The sequence below is a fragment of the Xiphophorus maculatus genome, chromosome 21 (assembly GCF_002775205.1).
Source record: "Xiphophorus maculatus strain JP 163 A chromosome 21, X_maculatus-5.0-male, whole genome shotgun sequence".
NCBI classification, from domain to species: domain Eukaryota; kingdom Metazoa; phylum Chordata; class Actinopteri; order Cyprinodontiformes; family Poeciliidae; genus Xiphophorus; species Xiphophorus maculatus.
In genome coordinates, this window is record NC_036463.1 from 4,411,970 (window position 1) to 4,435,231 (window position 23,262).

The 23,262-nt window shown below is 36.5% G+C and overlaps 1 protein-coding gene across 2 annotated transcripts in view; it reads right to left on the reverse strand.

Annotated features, from left to right (window-relative positions):
- Window positions 1–23,262, reverse strand: part of cnksr2 (connector enhancer of kinase suppressor of Ras 2) — a 63,185-nt gene that overhangs the window by 38,133 nt on the left and 1,790 nt on the right. For both annotated transcript variants that reach the window (XM_005812556.2, XM_005812555.2), the window contains exons 2-3: window positions 6,104–6,267; window positions 4,742–4,944 (exon numbers count right to left, since the gene is read on the reverse strand). In XM_005812556.2, coding sequence (XP_005812613.1) covers window positions 4,742–4,944; window positions 6,104–6,267 — 367 coding nt within the window. The remainder of the gene's footprint in view (window positions 1–4,741; window positions 4,945–6,103; window positions 6,268–23,262) is intronic.

Genomic DNA, 23,262 nt, shown 5'->3' on the forward strand with positions numbered 1-23,262 from the left:
ATTAGACCAGCTCGAATTCATTATGTTTTCTTGCCTGGAGCTCTGTTAGCTCACAGTGTCTCCTTTGTGTTCCCAGTTTCCACTCTAGCACACTGTCCATTTTGTTGACAAGTATACTTCCCTAAAAAGAAAAAAGAAAAACATTTCCTAGTGAGGAACGGCTCTACACAGCGCTCATAAATTAAACCCTGCGAGTGCTCAGGTGTGAACAAGGTGAGAGTGATAAGGAGCCGGTGGAGTTAATGAGGCGCTAATGACTGCACACAACAACAACGCAGCGCTACAGACAACAGCAACGTTAGCGCAGAATCATGACACACATTAGGACGGCGGCAGAAAGCGGCACATTTCCTTCGCTGTTCCAAAGACCCAGATAAAGACTCAGCTCAGCCTCTAGTGTATGATTTATCAGTGGTTTGTGTGATTTGGGTCATCACTATTGAGGTTGACTACTATATATACACATGCACAACCTGGGGGTGTGCAGGAAGTCTGCTAACTACCAGGCAACCGCCCTGGAAACAACTCTTTGTTTTATTTAACTTGAGCTATAAAACTTTAGGATGTAAAACTCTGCAGGTTATAAAAGAAAATTGTATTTATTTTCCAGGTACATAGCATCATTTCATAGCACAATCAAGTAACTATGTCACCTTAATTTTTTATAAAAATGCTACATATGTCAAATATGACTTAAAATTTTTTACTTTGTACATTAAAGCCTGGAAATTGGGCCTCTGTCTCTTTAAGAAGCTTCTGGTCTCTCTGAGACTCCGCCTTCAGGAAGTCATTACAACATGGCTCCTCTATTAACCCTTTAATGTTTTCACCAGCGTTTCACTGAAGCAGCTCGTATAAGATGTGAAGTTCCACCGGATGCTAATTGTTGCTGGCTAGTCTGAAGGAACTGAGTTGGGGGAGGAGCTTGGTCCACCCAGGCCTTTTGCACAGCTGAATGGTTGCCATGGAGACTAAAGGATTACTCAAACGTGTGAAAGTATCAAAGCATCGCTCCTCCAGGTATGTTTTTAATGAGGGAATAACATTATAAACAAGATTAAAAAACAAAAAAATTGTTATAAATTAGGAATTTACAACTAATATTTGATGTATTAAGGATTTTATTTGTTTATTTGTTTACTTGTTTTTACCATGTAAAGCACCTACTTGCCGTTGTCGAAATGTGCAAATAAGCTTGAACTGAATTAAAAATAAATGTTTTTTTAGTAATCATAACTAATAAATTGGTTGATTTTTGGAGAGGATGTCCTTTCACTTTCAAAATCCACTCATTTGGACCCAGGATTTATGGATTCTGGGTCAAACTTTTGTGTATTTTGAGTTAGAATCTAATCAAAGTTAGGTAATTTCTGTAGAAAAAGCTAAATGCTAAAGTTTTGAAGCTACAAGTGAGGCATTTCCAGCAGCTACGAAACTGTATTACTGCTTTTTAGACTTTAAATTTTATAAACTTTATAAAGTAAAGTTAAAAGCTCATTACTGTGCTTTTAATGAGCACAGTAAAGAAAAGGAACGAACCGAAGAAAACAAGTCAGCGCAGTTATTACTCTGGCTGAAATAAAAGAACAGTTCCAGTTCCTGCATTTTGTAGCCATCAGCAAAATATATGACACATAAAACTCCTCCGTGTGAATAATTAATGCTGTGTGTACGCAGTTCAAAGACGCACACGTTGAGTTCAGCTCCCGAATTCAGATGAAATGACGGTGAAGTAAAAATATGTAAGGAGACCTGAAAGTCTGCGGTTATTTTGTACATGGAACGGTTGCAGAATGTTTCCCTGCAGACACCTGCGCTCTCCCTGAAAGCTCGGATAACCAGCAGTCAGACGGATAAAAGCTCAACTTTGCTCCAATCTGACACTTTCTAAGATATGCTAACCTTTATCCCCATTATTAATCTCATCACTCTGAGCTCCCCGGCTGCAGAAATCAGTTTTACAAGATGAGATTTCTTTACCGCCTTGCTTGGAGGAAGGATGCACTGATGCAGAGTACACAAAAGTTATGATCAAGTAAAAGTAAAGCTACTTTAACGTAACTTTCATTGCTGGCGAATTAAATTGGTGGAAACAAAGACGAGAAGATGAGAAGAGAAACGGGGAACCAGATAATAAGATCACTTAGTGTCTTTTTTAAAGTTATCCTTTATTTATTTATTCTTTGTTCTGACAAACTGTTTACTTTTTAAAAAATAATTCAAATTAAAAAATAAATTCCAAGATTAAAAGAAAAAAATTAATCCACATATGTTAAACAATTTCATTGTTTTTGTTGTGACACCAATTGATTATGTTCAGTGTTTTGTCTTTATTTTGAATGTAACCATTTTAATGTATACTTGTTTGTTTTTTTATATTTTTGTTGCTGTTATTTGTTTTGTAGATCAATATCCTTTTTGCTAGTTTGTAATGTTTGTTGTATATACACTAACTGGAGAATATTTTTACTCAAGTAAAAAAGTATTTTATTAAAAGTCTACTCAAGTACTGAGTAACTCATCAAATTATCAATCATTTAATATTTAAAAATTACATCATCAGACAAATCAAAATATAAGGTTAAGTGGAATTTTTTTGTATTTTAAGGACAAAAATGACAATAATTTACATAATTAACAAAAAAATAACAAAATCAGGCAAAAGAAAATGTTTCCAAATCAGTTTCTTTCAATCAAAAAACTTATGAAACTTTAACAAAAACTGCAGGTGTGTCTGTGTCTGGTGAATTTCTGGTTAAAACATGTTTGTAATTCATTTAGTGGGTAGAAAATCCTGAATTTTTACTCAAGAGTAGCGATACTTTGAAATAAAATTACTCGAGTAAAAGTCAAAACACTCCTAAAAGTACACACTTTCAAAATAGTTACTCAAGTAGATGTAATAGAGTAAATGTAACTAGTTACTACCCAGTGCTGGCACTGATGCATTAACTGGATATTTGCTTTGTGTTGTTGCAGCATTTCAGGAGACTGACGCGGTTTGCACAAGTCTGTCTTGGGAGTCTCAATGTCACTTTGCCACCTCCAGTTGCATCATGGGATGCGTGCGACGCTTGCGTGCTCAGCTAAACGGGTGCGTGCGCGATTCGCGTGGGCGTCTGTGTGAGTCCGCGGCACGTCCGCGTGCGCCCGAGGTCGAGATGGCCCGAGGACCGGTGTGGGTGTCTGGCATTTCAAGAGCCGGTGTCGAAGACCTTTAGCTCTGTATCTGACGTTTGTGTGCTGCAGGCGGGAGATCGTGTCGAGTCAGGAATACAAGAGGAGACACAAAGAAAAGGGTAAAGAGTAAAAGAGACAGACAGGGAGAGAGAGGCATGGAGAGGGCAGGAGAAAAGGCTCTGAAATGAAAACATATTTCCAAGCAGCAGGAGACGAGTCTGCTTCTTTTTATATCTGAGCTCTGATGGTGAAAGGATTTATTCTTTATGATCACATATAGGCTGCAGCTGAGGGCTCTCTTTGTATTACATCAAGGTGAAATTCAATCGACAGTATAACATTTCTTAAATTCTTACAAAATACACTAAAATATTTATGCAAAAAAATCATAAATCTTAAAGATTTTTCCATCAGATTAATAATTCGTTGAGTTTCCGAAAGCAGTTTGGCTTTAATGAAACTGAAAGGCTTTTAACAGCAATGCAGTTAAAACATTCATTATAAGAAAGATGCAAACTCTTTATTTCTTATTACTGTCTGGCAATAAATGAGAGTAAACTTTTCCCATTTCAGGTCAATGAAAAGGCTAAAATAATAAGACTTTTCCTTACAATCTCACAATATTTTATTTTAATAGCGGCTCACCTGTGTTAAATTATGAAAATAAATAAATAAAATAAAATAAATCTGCTAAAATGTTAAGATATTTGTCTTGGGCTGGACAATATGGCCGAAAAACATTTCATGATATAAACATTTTACACCAGACAACAATAATTAGTGGCACGTTTTTTGTTTTAGATATCTTTAAATACTGTCATACTGGTTTCCTGTTTTATATATACTCACCGCTGTTGTTTTTTATTTCTAATCAGGTGGCAAAACCTTAAACTGCTGCTGCGCCAGCTGCTCAACAGGTTGTTGCTAGGTAACCAAAGAATGAGTGAGTTGCTAGGTAACCAAAGAGTGAGTGAGTTAGTGTATTTCCTCAAGCTTAGTGATTAAAGAACATTATGTGAAAATATTGAAACAATATCTAAAGACATCACCCAGGGAGTTAAAGGTTGAATGTAAGTAAGTTTTGCCAAATGGTGAATAACCCCAAGAATACTTCTTCAATTTTTATAGTGTTGTTAGAATATTAGGCATTTAATTGACCTTAGTAAACTGTATTCAACATCTCCAGTTTCAGAAAAAAGGATTCAAATTATATTTGAATATTCCAAAACCCAATTTTGTAACTGAAATTGTTACATTTACAGTTATAATGTTTATTTTCCACTGTCAATTGAAATATAACTAAATGTATATATTTTGTGCTGCATAGCTATACATTTTGCTGCATAATGCAAATGCTGTACTGAATTAGACTATTAAATAATTGATAAATACCATCCCTAGTTTTAAATTCACCTGGATATGTTGCCTAAGAAGCTTGAAGCCTTAAATACTGATTTGAGCTCTGACCTGAACTGTAAATTATCAAATCTGTTTCCAACCAGCATCCGCTCGCTCTTAAGCTGCTAGAAAATATAAACGTAGAAACCAGAGGAGGTATAACCTGTCCAGCCACGCCAGCAGGCTCTTGGCAGCGGTGATGAGGTCAACCACGGAGGTCAGCAGGTCGTTGGGGAGCCGCCGCGAGCTCCTGCTCTCCAACTGGCTGCTCCGCCGGCGGCTGGAGATGAAGTTCTGTAGGTTCTTGGCCGAGGCGCCCAGCTTGTGAGCGAGAGTCCTGACGCTCTCGGTCTCCAGACCCGAATTCTGGAGGCAAAGACGGATAAATATGCAGACCAGGGAGCAAAAACAGTTAAAAACAAGCGCTTCTTCTCTTTACATGTTCTAAAGGTGATCTATTAGCCAAAATATGCTGGAATTCTGCTGGGGTTGCTAGGTAACGGGGCTGGAAATCCGCTGGGGTTGCTAGGTAATGGGGCTGGGCTGAACAGAGGGTTGCTAGGTAACTGCGCAGTGCTCTTCGAATGTGACTCAATAATCGGGAGGTTTCAAACAACTGTATACAAATTTAAATTTATTTTAAATTTAAATTTAAATAACTAAAAAAATTATCATAAATTCAATCCAACAGTTTTGGAGTTTAATTCGATTTAATGTACAATTATATTTAACAACTTCAAAGTTAGGATTTTATCACTAAAGTCCACCAAAGTGATTTAAATTTAGCCGTTTTACCATAATAAATCCTGAAAAACTGACGTATATATTTAATTAAATTCAACTAGATAAAACATTATATTTGTTCCTTTCTGAACTATAAATAAAAAACATGTATAATTTTTTTTTTAAAAACCCTCAAATCTGTGAGGAAAAAGAGAGAGAGAAAAAAAGAAAATTATCTGAAAGTTTTTGAAATCGCTCGTTTTCCAAACACCAAAAAATATCTGAGGTTTTTTTTTTAATCGCTTGGGCTGTTTCTAGAAGCAGTTGAGACTGAAATGGAAGTACAAACGTGCAAAATTAGAATTTTGCACAGTTTTGCTAAATTGTTTTGTTTAATGTTGATAGATGTGGCCAACATCATGATTCTGAATGACTAAACTGGGCTGAATCATTAAAGAGAGCAGGTTAAGAAGTCAAAACTGTGGTTATGAGGATGGCATTTAGATTCCTCTGATAAAACCCCTGCTTTTTTTAACCTTTGTAACCTTCTGGCTGCAAATGACAACAGATTTATTAATTTGTAAATCCATTAACGGGATGGAAATAGTTCATTCTGGTTGGTATTTAATTGTTAAAACAAAGCAACTCGCCATTTCTTTGCTTTAGGGACCCTTGGGAAATCTAAAGAAAAGGAAGCAGGACACGAACAATTTACTCCCGGCTAGTTGTTGCTTTGTGCACTGAAGCAGAGCGGCATATTTTACAGCCTGATATGAGGCAGGAAAAGCAGAGAAACACTCACCAGAGCACAGAGCAGGTCCACGGCCTCCAGGATGAGCTCCTGGTGTCCGATCCGAGACACGCCCAGCTCCTCCAGTTCGGCGTGGCTGATCCTTAGCAGTCGCTCCCCGGACACACCCGCCCGCTCAAACACACCCACATACTGCTGCAAGCAGTCGTCCAGACCTGAAACATAAACACACACAGAGCTGCTGTAGATGTTTGACTCTAAAATCACAAATCAGATCAAGAGAGAAATAAAAATAAAGAGTCAAACTTCATCAGTAATCTGCTGGTGCTCACAGAGTTTGCAAATGCTCTTTATTCAACTTTATGTCAATGCAGATGACTAAGAGAAGCAACATTGTAGAAAGCATTAAAAAATTATCGTTTTAAAGTTTACATTTACTAGTGCTGTCAGTCAGTTAAGAAATTCACATTAGATTAATAACTGGCACTGTCATTAATCACAATTAATTGCTATGTCTAACTTTGTAAGCGTGAAATATAAACATGCTCTCCCGCCTTGATCGGATCAGGTAGGCGGGTGCGACGTCATGACGTTGTGCTGCGCTGCAGACATCACCGTCACTGGGTTGTCATATAAAAACAACACCTTTTATATTGGTGAGTTATTTTGACAGAATGGCCGATATTAAACTTTGCAGTTAATATCGATAAAGATACCATGCTGATCGTGCATCCCTAGTTCCAGCTGTTTTCTGGACGTTTGTTCCAGATTTATGGTGAGTAGAAGCTGAATGCTGAGAGATCTTCAGTGATTTATAAACTAACAGTATGTTAAAGTCTACTTTCTCAGTGGAAGGACTTTAAAACTGCTGTAATGTGCTCTATCTTCCTGGTGTTAGTCAGAACACCAGCTGCAGCATTCTGATTGATGTTTTAGTAGACTTTTAAAGACACAAACTGTTGCACTAATCAGTTTGTGACCAAGCTTGTGACCATCCTGAGAACGAGAACAAGGTACATTAGTGCACACTGCCTTATTTTATCTTATTTCTTCAACTTTCAATCATCTAATGACGCCTAGTGAATCAGTACAATAAAATGTCATGAAATGAGGATTCTTAAATGATCACACTCCTGTTCAATCAACAAATGCATTTTGATTAAAAATGTTGCAGAAAAAAAATCAAGTCAGCCTCATATTATACTCCAAGTATCTCCTTCCTGTAATGAAATATTTAAAGAAACCATAATACAGTTAATTATTATTAGAGAAATGATGGGCTGTAGTCGTTGCAGGGGGCTCTCATCCTAACAGCACTTATTCTGCCCAACGTGGTAATTTTGCCCCCCAGCCCACATTGCAAACATATGGCAGGACTCCAGACTTTCACTGGTGGTTCCCCTCATCGAGCTGCGCCTGCAGGGAGAGCGGATCGCTCCACACAGGAAGAGGCAGTTTCACTACTGCTTGTTCCCGTAATACAACAGCTGCTGTGTCATGTTTTACTGGCGCTTTTTCTGTGGTTGCAGATTTGTATGCTTCCTGCGTCTTTTAATAATAAAGCAGAAGATCAAAGAGATTTCAGCAGGAACTTTGTGGCGGTTTTGGGTTTGTTCTCACATCCAAAATGGCACAAAAAACACAGGCAATAAACAATTTTTATGCTTTTTTCCACCGCACTATTTTACTTTAAACTGAACAGCACTGCTTGAACCACACAACAAGGTTCTTGTAAAAACATACTTTCAAAAAGTATTCATACTTCCCAAAATGTCTCGCATTTACCTCAAAGTTTGTTTTATAATTGGGCTTTATGTGATAAAAGGTAGGAAAATGATGCCTGTTTTTCCAATTTCTTTACATAAAAATGCAAAAATGAGGTGTCAGTTAACCCAGCATAATTCTGCCATCACCATGTTTCATAGTGTGGATTTGAGGTATGGATGTAGTTTTGGCACAAAACTATTTGTGCCTTTTAACAGTGAACTTGAAGTTACACAGAGAAATACTATAATTTTGTAGATTTGATCCAGTTATTTTTTACATTTGCTCCAATTGATCAAAAACAAATGGTGCAAAACAAACTGTGCATCAAGAAAGACTCAAATACAAATACATACAGAAACATGTCAGGCAGAAACAAAACTACTGTTACACAAACATATTTTTCCATCATATTGGTTGTTTTTACACAATCAGTGAATCCAACTGAATGAAACCACTGATATGAGTCACAAATGCCACTTTCCAAACCAAACTACTTTTGTCACGACAACATTGGAGCAAAATCTGTGACTTGACAATAATTTGTTTTCCCCAACAGCGACTGGAAATACCACCATGCTAAGAACTGTCAGAGTGACCAAAATGTTCCACCAACTCCTTAAAAGATGTAGGAGCTTGTCTTAATAAGTCCTTAATATTGGTGAAAAAGTGATATTTCCACTGGCAGTTTATTTAACTTATAACAAGACATTTTTCCCATGTTGTAAGACAAATAATCTGCATGAGGAACTAGAGCGTTTCCGTCACGTTTTCAAAAACAATTATGCGCTAGAAGCCAGACAAAAATACATGGTAAGATGTTGTGTTTTTGTAAAGGTCACAATTATTGTTTTATTTATGTTCATCAATATGTGTAAGATGTGAGAATTCAGATTTTTTCCCTCAGAATTCAGCATTTATTTTTTTTAATTCTGATCAAAATTAAATGAAATCAGACTTTACTAGGACACTGAAAGACACTTTACATAAAATCAGTCATTCCCATTCACACACACAGTCGCATACTGAAAAAAGTCACAATTTTCGAAATTCAAAAGTCAAAATTCTGAGAAAAACGTCAGAATTTATTTATATTTTTTTTCCGTACAAAATGACCCAAAACAAACGCTGAACCTTAAACAAGAGTCAGGACGCTGGAACCAAAGCAAGGAGCAACTGAGCAATAACGGAGCAATCAAGCCGCTTAAGACTTCACTCTCTGCTGAATTGCGTAACATCTGTGAGAACGTGTGGGACGATCGTTGGCCTTCCACAGCGAGAGTGTGTGTTAGTGTGTGTGGATGCATTAAGTGTTTGTTCCTGCGTCTGGCCAGCAACGTCTGCTGAGTCAAAGGAAAGCAGATCAAGACAGAGCGGCTCAGCTGCAGCCCCTTGCTCCCAAAACAATGAACGCATCCAGCATCTAACCGATCAACAAACAGGCAAATGCAAACACACACGCACACACACACACACACACGCACACACGCCAACCTCAGAGGAAGGAGCATTGATTTCCCTCGCTTCAAGTCCCAGCTTTATAACACAGTCATCTATCATAACCACACTAACAAAGATTGGGAGGAAAGAAAGGCGGAGGAAGGAAGGATGAGGAAAAGAAAAAGAGCATGAAGAGGAAAAGCTCAGAAGCAGCTGCTAAATTGCTTTCAAACGCATTTCCTCACACACGCACACACACACCCCTTTGCTCATCAGCGACAAGGAAATACTTTTTTCCTGCCTCTGCACCCTCCATCCGCTGTCACCAAATCTGAAGTCTAAATGAAGCATTCATCCCAGAACAGCACATATCAAGAAGAAGAAAAAAATCTACGGGATTCAATCAATCTCAAATGTGAAACACTGACCCTGCAGAAAATGTAAACAAATATGAATTCTGTGGCACTAAGTGAAAAGATACAAATATATTTCAAAGATCCTTATCCTTATAAGAGCCTCAACTAAGAATAAAGAAAAATGTAAAGAGGTTGAACTGGTTTTATTATCTTCTTTAGTCTGTTTGGAACCATAGTGAGACCATTTGGAGAAAGCCTGTATTCTTTAAACCAACTGCTTCTAAAAACAGTTGATGTTTTTTGGTGTCTGGAAAAGGAGCAGTTTCAAAAACTTCTCAATTGTTAAATCACATTCCATGGCAGGGGTGTCAAACCCATTTTCTTTTGGGGCCAAACCAAGGTCATAAAAGCTCTTAAAGGGCCGGTTGTGCCAGAAAGTAATGATAAAACCAGTTCACAAACTGTTAAAATATCAAATATCAAAATATCAAATATTATTGAATATTATCAGTCCCTCAAGGATGTTGAGATACTTTTTGTGATTTTTTTGCAATGAAATCAAAGTGTTTGTGGTACTAATTTGAAAATATTTGCGATATTTGAGCTTACTTATGACAGCAAATGCAACTTTTTATTACCCCAGCCAAGCCCAGCCTGTTACCTAGCAACCGAAGCGGATCTCCACCAGTGTTCGGTCAGCCAGTTTTGCCTCTGTGTGCGCTGGACAATGACTGCTGAATATGGGGTTAAATTTGTTTCACAATGAATTTAACTCCATACATTTGTTGTGTCTAAATAAATATGAACTTGTTTTCTTTGCAGTAGTTGAGGTCTGAAAGCACTGCATCTTTTTCTTTATTTTGACCATTTCTCATTTTCTGCAAATAAATACAAAAGTTTTGCTTGTAATTTAGGATACATGTTGCCAGTAGTTCATAGAATAAAAGAACAATGTTCATCTTACTCAATCATGTACCTATAAGAAGTAAAATCAGAGGAACTGATCATTATAAGTGGTTTCTTAATTTTTTCCAGAGCTGTATAATTGTGCATCTGTTTGCAGCCATTTTCATGTGCGAGTCCACTTGAAATCCAAAGTAAAGCTGAATTTAAAGTGAAAAAAAGGACCTAAAGCAACTAATTGTGAAAATAACTCAAAAGAAATAAAACTGACTAAACTAAAATCTCATTATATAAGAATGATTTTGTGCACAAAATGTGGTGAACATGTTTAGTCTCGCTCCTAGCCCTATCTTAACCTGCTGCAGGTGAGATAAGCTCCACTGTTAAAGTCACAAAACCGCACTTGAAGAAATCTGAATTATCTCTTACTTCCACTCTCTGCTTTGACATTTGAGATTGTTCCCAGCTCACCAATTAGTGTTGGGAAAATTTCAATACGGTTTTCGTTCTAATGAGACATCAGTCCCCTGCTCCCCAAACCAACCGCGCTTGTGATGCGACTGTTAGTCGCAGTGGAGAGTTAGCAGAAGTGAAAGAAGCAAAGCTGATTAAAACAATTTCGGCTCTCGCAGACAGATTGTTACTCCAGTGGAAAGAGGCAGAGAAGCAGAAGAGGAGGAATGTACAGTACGGCGAAAGTTCAGCGATAATCAGCATCGCTTATCGCTGGCAGTGAGGGCGAGCGTGAATGCCCTGAATACTGAAGAGTCAAATTGTAAGTGGCATCAGCAAGCACACACTCCCACACAGTATGCAGCTAAAAAGTGAAGCGCTGCCATATGGTTTATATACATACACAGTAATGTCATCTCTTTGGGATCCATTTAAAAAAGAAAACATAACCTTTATCAGCTGAAGTCATCCATTATGTTTCCTCAATCTTAAGGAGTTCAGTAGCTATTAACTTTAGTCTTAAAATCATCGCTTTTATTAAACCTCTCTACCCAACTCATGCAACTCACGTTCTTATCTCCTTCTCACAGAACTCATGCATTTTCCGACCCAGTGCAAAACAAATTTAGAAGCGATAGCATCCGGGGGTAAAGAAAGGACCTCCAAAATACAACAGCAGAATAACCGAATAACAGTGCTACGCATCAACAGCCAGTTTTACCACACAACAGAGAGGAAAACTGAAATTTGCATGAATTAATGGATGCATTCATGTGCCATTGGCATCAATGCATCTTAGGTAATTTTTCTATGGCATTTCGGCTCTGTTGGTTCCCACAGTCTTGCCAAATTGGGTCGTAGTAACAATCTGTTTTAAAAAAAGAAAACTAATGCGGTGTAAGCAGCCAAAAATATTAAGTTCAAATGATTTTTGCACTTCCTTACATTTCTGCTAGACAGATAAACTGCCCAGATATTCATAACACGTTCTGTTTTGCAATAGGTGTTTAATGTAGGAAGCTTATTATTATCAGGTTGCACATCTACATTGTAAACAAGCATCAAATGCAAATATAACAGTATATCAAAGGTTTCTAAAATAGTGTATGTATGAGCCGTTTTATGAATTAAAAGGTATAAAGTGTTATGTTTTACAGCAATAGTGGAAACAGCCTTTCAATTGGTTTTCAAAGCAAATAGAACTCATGCATTTAAAACACATTAACATGATTTTCTTTTTTTTTTAAGACAGATATATGCATTATTGATGAGATAAAAACCATCTATTACATAGTTTTGCTACAAAAATAATTTGTGCAGGAAATTTAAATAAAAACTACAAAGGTAAACAAATGAGATTTTTCCTAATTCACAAAAACAAGATGACAAAAATCACTTCAGCCCATAACTACGAAAAATAACTTAGCAGGGAGTAAACAGCCAGACCATCAAGAATAATGGTTGTTTATAAGGTTTAGCAAGTCAGAAAATGTTTTTAACTGAATATAGCTAAACCTGTATGCTTATTTCTAAGATGAGAATTTTCGACTGCAACAGTTTGAGTATCTTTGTATTTATTTAAAAAATTACAATATATCTGGATGGTGCTAGAATTTTAGCATTAGCTTGATGAATTAAAGGTCATCTTGGATCATCATACAGCTTTTAAATGTTTCCATGGAGTGCTGTTGTGCTAAGTCTCCAGTATACTGGTTTGAGAGAATGTATGTAGTTTTGCTAGTAACTTTTTATTAAATTTCTTTGTTGATTTTAAAGTTGTTTTGCTGGAATATTATAAAATTAAGTCTAAATGTTTTTTTTCTGAAATGTGTCTGTGTTTTCTCCTGCACAGTATTTTAGACGTCTAGAAACTTTAATACTTTTATGTGTACAAAATATAATATATATTATATATATATATATATATATATATTTTTTTTTTAATATATATAAATTACACATAATAAAGAAAAAATAAAATAAACAATTGCCTGTTTGACAGTATGATAGGGTTTTGTAATAAAAAGCATGAATGCACATGTAAATAATGCAAACTCCACATGAAATGCAACAAAATTTATAATTGTCTACCTGATGATTTAATCACAACACTGACGGATGAGTTGATCCAACTTCTTCAGATTTTTGTTTCTAGAAAATTGTTGTGTTCAGACTATTCAGTTTCATAATTATTATGTTTAAGGAAAATCATTGTCTTTATCTTGTTTTGCTATGAAGCATGTTTTGTTTTTCGTTCAGCTGTAATTCAGATATTTTTCTAATTAGTTGAGCTGCTCGTGCGTTTAAAGCTGCAGAAGAATTGCGCTCACTACGAGAACTCCTACTGTAAAAAAAAAAAACAGGCTTTTTTCCACCCATGTTTTTTATAAATTGACATAAAATCACTGTAGATGTCAGTGTGGGTTTGTTGTGTAATGAGCCAGCGCAGTCATATGCTCGTACCTGCATTTCAGCACGTCCATGTGTGCGCGAGACTGAAATCATGCGTGTGCTTGTGTTGGACTGTTAGAAAAAGCATGATTCATAACTGACTCACATACTTAACTCCCACAGTAGCACACTTTTCACAACAGCAGGCGAGCCAAACTCCCACAAACACCCTCTTTCTCTCTATCATACGCACGGCTAATAAAATCAGATTTTGCACTCACTCCAGAGATGTTCACGACTCTGATAAAAGAACCAGGCCCTCCCAGTCGGGTTATGTGTCATCTGGTCCAAGCGCTGTAAAGCTCCAGTAACATCAAAAGTTAGAGCAGCAGCTCTATCTGCTTCTCTCATTTTGGATAGACATAATGTTGAAAAGCTGCAGCTCTTTGAAAATAACCTTCAATTTTAAACGTGTCAGATTATACAGAAGAGGATTAGGGCCACTGAGAAAAAATTATTATTCTGACTTCAATCTCAGAATCCTGATTTTTATATCAAAATTCTGAGAGAAAAAAGTCAAAATTCTGAGATTAATGTAAAAAAATTGCTCTAATCCTCTTCTGTAAGATCAAATCCCACAATTGTTTGAAAATGTTCTTACTATTAAAACAAAATACTCAGTAGTACTAGAATAAAAAACAAAAAAACAAATTTTCCCAATCCCAAATCTGCAAATTTGACTTTTTGCAGGGAAGTTAACATACATCATAAATTATTTGCAACTCTTTTCAAGATTTAAAACCTTTAGTGCCTCTTGTAGTTATTAAGTTCTGTTCCTAATAGAACAGACATATTAAATACCTATTTTCCAATAAGGTATTTTTACGTTTTTGGAAAAATATTCACAAAACACACATTTTTCCAATGGCATATGTGTATATTTAAATTTTTAGGACACATTTGTATGTATGTATTCATATGTATTGGTACATTTTGTGTTGGCAAAAACACAAAATCTTACGCAATAATTTTGGTCTGGTTTCTAGTGCAAATGTTTTATTTAGTTGAAATGAGACAAACTAACTTAAAACTATTTTTTAGCAATATAGAGAGGTTTGTTTTAAGTAAATAATTCCTTAATATTAATAAAAAAGTTACTTGTTCTTTTGGCAGATAAATTAACTTATAACTTGGGAAAATGTCTTATTAGTTAAATAATCTGCCGATAGAACAAGTACGTTTTCATCAATATCAAGGAATTATTTACTTAAAACAAGCTCTTATTTCTTGCTAAAAAATTACTTGAAAGTTAGTTTTGTCTTATTTTAAGTTTATTAACATATTTGAACTAGAACTTAGAACAAAAATACTTGGTAAGATTTTGTGTTTTTTAAGTATTTATTGAAGCTTTTATTAAACAAAAAATGGAGGAAACAGTAAAACGTATCACGGTAAACAATACAATAAATGCCTGAATTAAAGTGATTTAAAAGAAAAACATTTATCTTTTAATAACAAATTTAAAAAGCACAAAATCACAGTTTGAGCTACAGCCTGACAGGTTTTCAGTGTAGCTGACATAAATGTATTACTTTTATTTAAGCATAAAACGTTTTGCTAAGTTAAATTGAATCTGGTTGCTAGGCGGATTCCCTTTCACAGCCTGTCAGAAAGCAGCAGAAAAATCAGAGTCCATATTTGCTAAATGGCAGCTATTTAATATTCATGTGGCAGCAGACAGGTTCCAGTCTGTTCAGAGGGTCGCAGCCGACAGAGCGGCTCTGGGGCCGAGAAAGGCAGGGCTCTCAAAATGGCCATCATCTGTCTTATTGTTTATGAAACAATCAGCGACCTAAACATATGGCACTGTAATATTTGATAGATTGATGTCATGACATGAGTTTGACTCATTTTGAGTTTAAATCTAAACATGTTACCGCAGCAGCCTAAAATCCGAGCAATTTGGACAATCTAGCAAAGCCAAGGGTTCCGATTGTTGCCAGTTACATATTTTGTACCATGCATCATAATTGTCAAGTCGGAAAATCTGCCAAGTCCTCGTCTTAGTTATGTTTCCAAACAAAATCCATATTTAATTCAATACAAGGTGGAGAAAACAACTCTGATCCTCTGTAAACAAGCGGATTAAAAAACTGAAACTAAATTAAATCTGTCACCAAATGCAACACTATCTTAATGCATACACTTCAAAGTGTTGCAAATTAAACTGAAGTAGTGACCCGGAACATGCGAGTACGTCTTTAGGTCTTCAGGTAAACAATATTCCAGGAAACACATGAATAAACGGACTCTGATGTAAGCTAAGGCTGCATTCACACTTGTCCTGTTTAGTCCGCTTTAATCGAACTCTAGTTCGTTTGCACAGAAAGTTTGTTTTGTGTGAATGCATAATCGAACTCAAAAAAGCTAACTTGGGTTAACCTACAAACCTTGGTCTTGGTTTGGTTGAAGTGAACTATGGTTTCAATGTATATGTGGATGCCAAGTGGAAAAGCAGGGCATTGTGGGTAAATACAACCAAAACAAACGCAATAGCCTATTGCGTTTGCCATTTCTGGCAAACGCCAGTGCTCAGTGTCTTCTTCGTTGGTTTCATGTTGTTTCCTTCAGTGGTTCTTGGTGCAGTGCCACCACAGGTGTGGAGGGGAAGAAGTTTTCAAAAGGTTTGGTTTGTTTGACAAAGCTGTGTGAAAGCAAACTGCAGCAGCTGAAAATGCAACAAATCTGGTTCCCAAATAACAGGATCTACCAAGGGTGAAAACACGGTAAGACCTTATCTATTACAGCTTTTAAACTCCTGTGGATTAGAAGAAATCCCTAATGCTATTACTATCACTCAGTCTGATTCCTCCTGTGGCATGAAGTGTCATCAAACGCCGTTACGCCTTTTCACTGCTGATTTTCAAGTCTGGCGGTGAAATTCACCCAAAGGAAAATGAGGTGAAATTCTGCCCGGATCACAGCGTGAACAGATGACAGCGGAGGAAAATTCCTGGCATTCCCATCAGAGCGCTGTTAGAAAGCCTCGCTGGTGTAACATTGCTGCACCGAGTCGACGCCGTGGCGACCCTTTGGCCCACAACGCCTGCCGCATACAGACCGTACATGTTACTGTACACACATATGTAACAGAGTTTTATTTTTAACAATTTTATAGATGTGAAGTTCAATCAAGGTTTAAGAAAAGGTAAAACCATATTTATCCAGACTTTTCCTGAAAAGCCAAATAATCAACTTTTATTTCTTATTTACCGTGGCTAAATGGAGCAAGTATTTGAATTAAATTGACCCAAATTCTGTTATTATTACTGAAAATAAAGTCAATCAAGCCCAAAAGAAACTGAAAACCACATGTCTTTATCTTAATACATCAAACCTATAAAATCTAAAATGGTGTATTAGGGTCATTGTAGAGAAAAAAAACTGGAGTAAATTTCCACCAAAAAATCCTCAGAAATCTTGAGATTAATCTCAGAAATTTTCTAGAACAAACATGGAAATTTTAGAGTTTCAAATGTCAATTTATTTTTTACTTTGAAACCCAAAAATTAAAAAACATTTTCAAGAAGATTTCTGAGATTAATCACTAGTGTTTGGTAGAAATTTACCTCTACCTTTTATTTATGTATTTGTTTATAATGGTGCTCATACACTGTTGTAAAAATCCCTTTCAAGTTTTGGAACTACAAAAAATTACCATTTAAAAAAACTTAAAAATAAAAAAAATGGAGCTACTTTATGTTGGGTTGTTTTGGCCTGCGATTACTTTTGAGTCGACAATTTTGGCCCACATGGCAAAACGTTTGGACCAAAACTAGACCAAAATTACTTGGTGCGATTTTGTGTTTTTGCAGTGTGAAAGTTAGAAGGGTTAAACACACACATGCAGTACGGTGTATCACGTTACCCGCCGTCGCCATGGACACACCCCAACCCAGCGTGAACTGAATACCAAACCGAGGCGAGCCACGTTTCTGAGCGGGCTTCGGCGTGTGTGTGTTGGTTCAAATGTCCGAGGATTCGGGCACGGCCTTCTGTTTGGAGCCAGCATGCGAGTCTGTCAGCTGTTGAGCACAAACGGGCCAAGACCGGCAGCCCACCACCCACCCAGACACCCGTATATACATGCCCAGTGACAGCGGCCAACAAAGATCCCCGCTGTAAACAGAGCCTCACACCACCTGCATTTTATTGGTGCGTTTGAGTTAAAGGACCCCCTGACCTGCTTTTTATGCAACCAACAGACATGATGAGTAACACGTGCTTGTCATTTGCCACAGATTTTTTTTTGTTTTTCTTTTTTTTCTTTTAGAGCAGGGATGGCCAACCCGCGGCTCTCGAGCCGCATGCGGCTCCTTGACCGGTTCCATGCGGCTCTTCCGGTCATATAGTCGCATTCTGCCAGACGTGCAATAATGACGAAAAGTAGTCAAATGAACTGTCAATTATCGACAACAGCAGCACGCCATTACTGTTGGCCGTAACCACGCAAAAACAACACAAACAAAAAACAGTCTTTGTTTCTCTTGCAGCCTTACTCTTTCCAGTTGTTTGCCATCTGCTCTCACACAACCCTCCGCTCACCCCTCACTCTCACTCACCCGCCCCCTCGCTCTCTCATCCATCCTGAAGCATTCGCGGACAATGGGAAATCATACACTCTAATTTTAATCTCCAAACAGCGTAACATCCAGTAACATTTAGCACATACTGTAGGGTCGCTATAATATCCAAGTTTCGCTTTGCTTGAGTGCAATGCGGTATTTTCGTCAAATGCGCATGTGCGCAGTTTTTCAGTAAGAGTAAAATCATTTGAGTAAACCTTTCGTGCTCAAAATGGCAGGGAAAAAATGCACAGGAAAACGGAAATATGAAGATTAACACAGGACGTTTTTGACAGAGTGGGAGAATTTATATTTTTTTGTTGAACGTAGTGGAAAGCCATTCTGCCTTATATGTCAGGTGTCCTTGTCGCATTTTAAGGCTTCAAACCTTCAGCGCCACTTCAGTGTTAAAATAGTGTGTGAAATTTACAATAAATCTGGCTGAGCAAAAGTATGAGTATGAGGAAGGGATGGGTTGATGTTCATGTGTGCCCATGCATATGGCATATGATGTGGCTCTTTGCGGTAACTTGGTAAAAAATGTGGCTCTTGGTCTTTGTCTGGTTGGCCACCCCTGTTTTAGAGAGTGTGTGTTTTGCTTTTTTTTTTTTTTTTTTTTTCTTTCTGCGCCTCAAAAAACAAAAAGCAATGACAACAGTTAAGGAGAAGAAATGCAAACAAAGTTAAAATGCTTATTGATAATCTGAAACAAAAATGTTTTCAAATCAAAATCGAACCAAATTTTGTCTGTATAACAAATTTCTATGGAGGACCAAAACTGACATAGTTTAAAAAATATATTTTTTTTTTCTTGACAAAAACACATGTCTGAGGAAAATGAAAATAAAAAAATATCTACATTTCTCTTTTTATTTTTAATTATGTCAGTTTTGGTCTTCCATAAAGGTATTCCTTAAGGCACTTCAATCATAAAAGCCTTGTTTTGTAGAAATCAAAATAAGTTACAACTATTTTGAATAATTAAGTGAGATAATCTTTTCGCAATTTTGCAATGTGTTGTGAATTGACACTATAAAAATGAACTGAAATTAATTGAAATAGCCCACTTAAGCCTATAGGCTCGGAGAGTATTATTCAGTATTAGTCAGTGTTAATCAGCAAAGAGGCTTATGGTAACTTTGGAGCAGTTGCAGAGATCCACAAATTAAAAATTAAAAAATACTTTATTGATCTCAAAGAGAAATTAAATGTTGTTGTAACTCATATTAATTCAGATTCTCAAACAGTTACTGTAGATTGTGATTTTGTTGGCAGGAAAGATCTCCCGTAGAAGTCTGTATTACAGCAATTACAGACTGCTACGCCTCTGACTGAAGACACCGTTTCTGAGAAAATATGACAAATGCATATATATATATATATATATATACGTATACATACTTTTTCTTTCAATAAAGAATAATGTATAAAAAGAAAGAAAGAAAAGAATGGTGGATTAAATAAGTTCATACTTCTGCTTAGCTCCTTTTCAAACAGCTATAAAAATTATACTACAGTATTTAGATTGTGAATACACTTGAAATAAATGAACAAACTAAATTAAACTAAAAAAGTCTCCTTTAACTAAAGGAGGCAACACAACAAACAAATTACCCTAAACATATCACTAAAGCTTGGTTGAAAATGTATTACAATGGCCTACTCAAAGTCCAGGCCTAAAATAAATTGAAAATGTGTGACTTGAAAACTAGATTCAGACAGCCATAGGAATGTAAACTTATCCGTTTTTAAAGTTTAAATGAGCCACAAGTTGACTTTAAAACCTAACTGCTTGTGCAAACCGGACCAGAAAGTTTATCTAAACATAAATGACCTTCATATTTTCTCCCTTTAAGCCCAACTGAACGTATATCACTCTGCTAATGGAGCTGGTGCTTAAAGCATCTGCTTGACGGTAAAGAGTTGGCAGCTGGTTTGAGCCCAGATAATAAATAGGATTAATGTATTAGTCCTTAGCAGGGCCGACGGGGATGCCTGGCGGATGTGTAGCCAAAATCAGTTTCCACCAGCAATCGTAATGTGTCGTGATAATTCATGACTATTAACACAAAAGATAAATGAAGAGGAGCCAAAAAAACTGATCATAAAGACAAACGTCTTTTTAAAGGACTGAGACTGAAACAATGTCGTATTTTTTATTTTGCACTACCTGATGACAAACGTGTCAAACACAAGGCCCAGGAGCCAAATTCGGCCCGCCGTAGCTTTTCATGTGGCCTCTAGACTCCAGAGGAACGTATAAATAAAACCTTCACGATAACAGTTATGTGCTTAAATATTATTTTATTAATCAGTTCAAAGTGGTTTTTAACTCTTTACTGTCAAATTACATCAGTCAATACTTCCAGTTTTACTATGATCATGTAAATTCACGTAAAATTAAGAAATCATTTTTTGTGCTAATGCGTAATTGTGAGTTCATTGAAAATTTTCCCCAAATAAAATCAAGTTATGCCAACTCCCACCTGCAGGTGGCAGTATATTTTACTAATACACTTCTGCCTCTGCCCTTAGTTGATGTCAAGTTCTAGTCTGACTGATGATTTGAAAATAATAAAGTCACATTTACCATCATACATAAGTGCAAATATTGCAAAATTCCTTGCAAATATTTTAAATGAGCAATTTATTGCAAAAAGCTACAACATAGAACCTTCAAGATAACAGTTGTATGTTTAAATATTATTTTATCAATCAAATTAAAGTGTTTTTTATTTGTTTACTGCCAAATTACATTGGTCAATGCTTCCAGTTTAATTATGGCTGTGTAAATTCACTAAATCCACAAATCATGTTAGTTTTTGTGCTAATGCATAATTGTGAATCTACTGAAAATCTTCCATTTTCCATGAAAATGGTCAAAAACATTGGTTTCAAGTGATGCCAACTCCCACCTGCAGGTGGCAGTATTTTTAACTTCTACACTACTGTCTTACTTGATGTCATACATAAGTGCAAGTATTGCAAAATTCCTTGCAAATATTTTTAAATTAGCCATTTATCAGAAAAACTGGTGAAATCCTGAAGGCATTCATCACTGTGAAAAAATGTTAAATATGATAAAATTTTAAGAAATGCAGAGACGGTTCTCAACGTTTATCGGGTTTATCAAAACACTCTGGTACAACTGGCCTTTTAAGAACATTTGTGATCTTAATGTGGCCCAAAATGAAGGCAAGTTTGACGCCTCTGTTCTAGAAGGTGAGGAAATAAATTGCATTTCCATACAAAAGCCATTTATGTGTGGAAAAGCGTTCACCAAGGCCTGAAGGTACAGACCTAATCAGCTTGGCTGCTGAATTATTCATGACTTAATCTCCCGTCTGATCGCTGCCCAATATCACAGAATCCCTCATAAACACTCAACTACATTCCCAGATAAATAATCATGCTTAGGTTAATCTGTGTGTGTATGTATCTTTTGATTTCTACATAATCTTCCAGCCCGAGAAAGATTAGAGTTACGTCTTTAAAGGCTGCTTCGTCAGGACTTGATTACTGCATTTATGCGGTGCATTGCAGTAAACTATCCAGGGTGAGCCAAATAATTAAATCTGCTGAACTTTGACCAAAGTTTAAGGCTGCAAACAATAACAAGGTCAAAATTTTAATAATAGCAATAAAAGAAAGAACCTCGGGAAATAATTATATTTTTGAGTGTTTATTCTTCCTGCTAATACACAAGATTGCAAATAGAGATTCAGATTCATAACCTTTAGCTCTATCTGAATGTAACACATGCAAAATGTTAAAAGAGTTTAAATTAGTCATTTGCTTCAGAGCAATTACTTTCCGCCAAACAAGTAATCAATTAAATCTGCCCCTGTGGTGAAACATAGAATTTCTGTCGCAATAAAATACCAGAATTAGGTCCAAATTGCACCGAGTTACCAGCAAAGTTAAATAGAAAGGAGGAGAAAGAGTTTCAGAGACATTAACCAGCCAGAGCACTTTATATCTATATATATATATACTGTATATTATTCCTTAATATTGATGTGAATCAGCACACTGTGAAAAATATTCAAGTCATCAACAAGGAAATAAAATAGAAAACCAACATACATTATGCGGATGGATGGATGGATGGATGGATGGATGGATGGATGGATGGATGGATGGATGGATGGATGGATGGACGGATGGATAGGTGGATGGATGGCTGGATGGATTAATGGATGGATGAAAGGATGAATAGATGAACAAACCAACTGATGGATGGATGGATGGATGGATGGATGGATGGATGGACGGATGGATAGGTGGATGGATGGCTGGATTGATTAATGGATGGATGAAAGGATGAATAGATGAACAAACCAACTGATGGATGGATGGATGGATGGATGGATGGATGGATGGATGGATGGATGGATGGATGGATGAACCAATTAACGAATGGATGGACAGATGGATAGGTGGACAAACCAACTGATGGATGGATCGATGGATTAATGGATGGATGACAGGATGAACCAATTGACGGATGGATGGATGAATAGATAAACAAACCAACTGATGAATGGATCGATGGATTAATGGATGGATGGATCAGTCCACTTTATTAGGTACGCCAGTTGAATTGCTGGTAAACTCAATCAGCCAATCACGTTGCAGCATTTCAAAGCCTTCAAACACCCAAATGTGGGAATCCAACCTGCTGCACTGAGCAGCTTCCAAACAGGGAATGAAGGGTTGAAGTGCCTTTGAGCAAGATGTGGCTGATGCTAACAGAGGCCCGTTTGAATATTTCAGAAACATTTGGTCTGCTGGTTCCTCACACAACCTCATTGACACACAGAGAACCAAAAAACAGAAAATACGTTCAGACAGGAGGGGAAATTCTCAGCTTTTAAACCACGGTGTCCAAAGTGTGGCGCAGGGGCCATTTGTGACCCTTGGACTGATTTACCATGGCCTCCAACTACAGTTCAAGAATGTTACTAATTAGTTTATTTTTATTCAAGGTGAAATTATTATTAACATAAGTTCTTACAATGGAAAATGTTATTTATAACTTAAAATATTTGTCTTCTTACAACTCAACTTGTAAAATAAGTAGAACTATGTCTACGCAGAAAAAAAACATAGTTCAACTTTGTTGCTTTTATTTGATTTGTTAAACTTTTCTAAATATAGCAAGGGTTTTAAAAGAAAGTGACTCAAATTATGTTCCTATAACTGAGAATAAATTTGTTCAACCCAGCCTAAAAAATTTGAATAATTAATAATTTAATACAGAAAATTTGTAAAATAT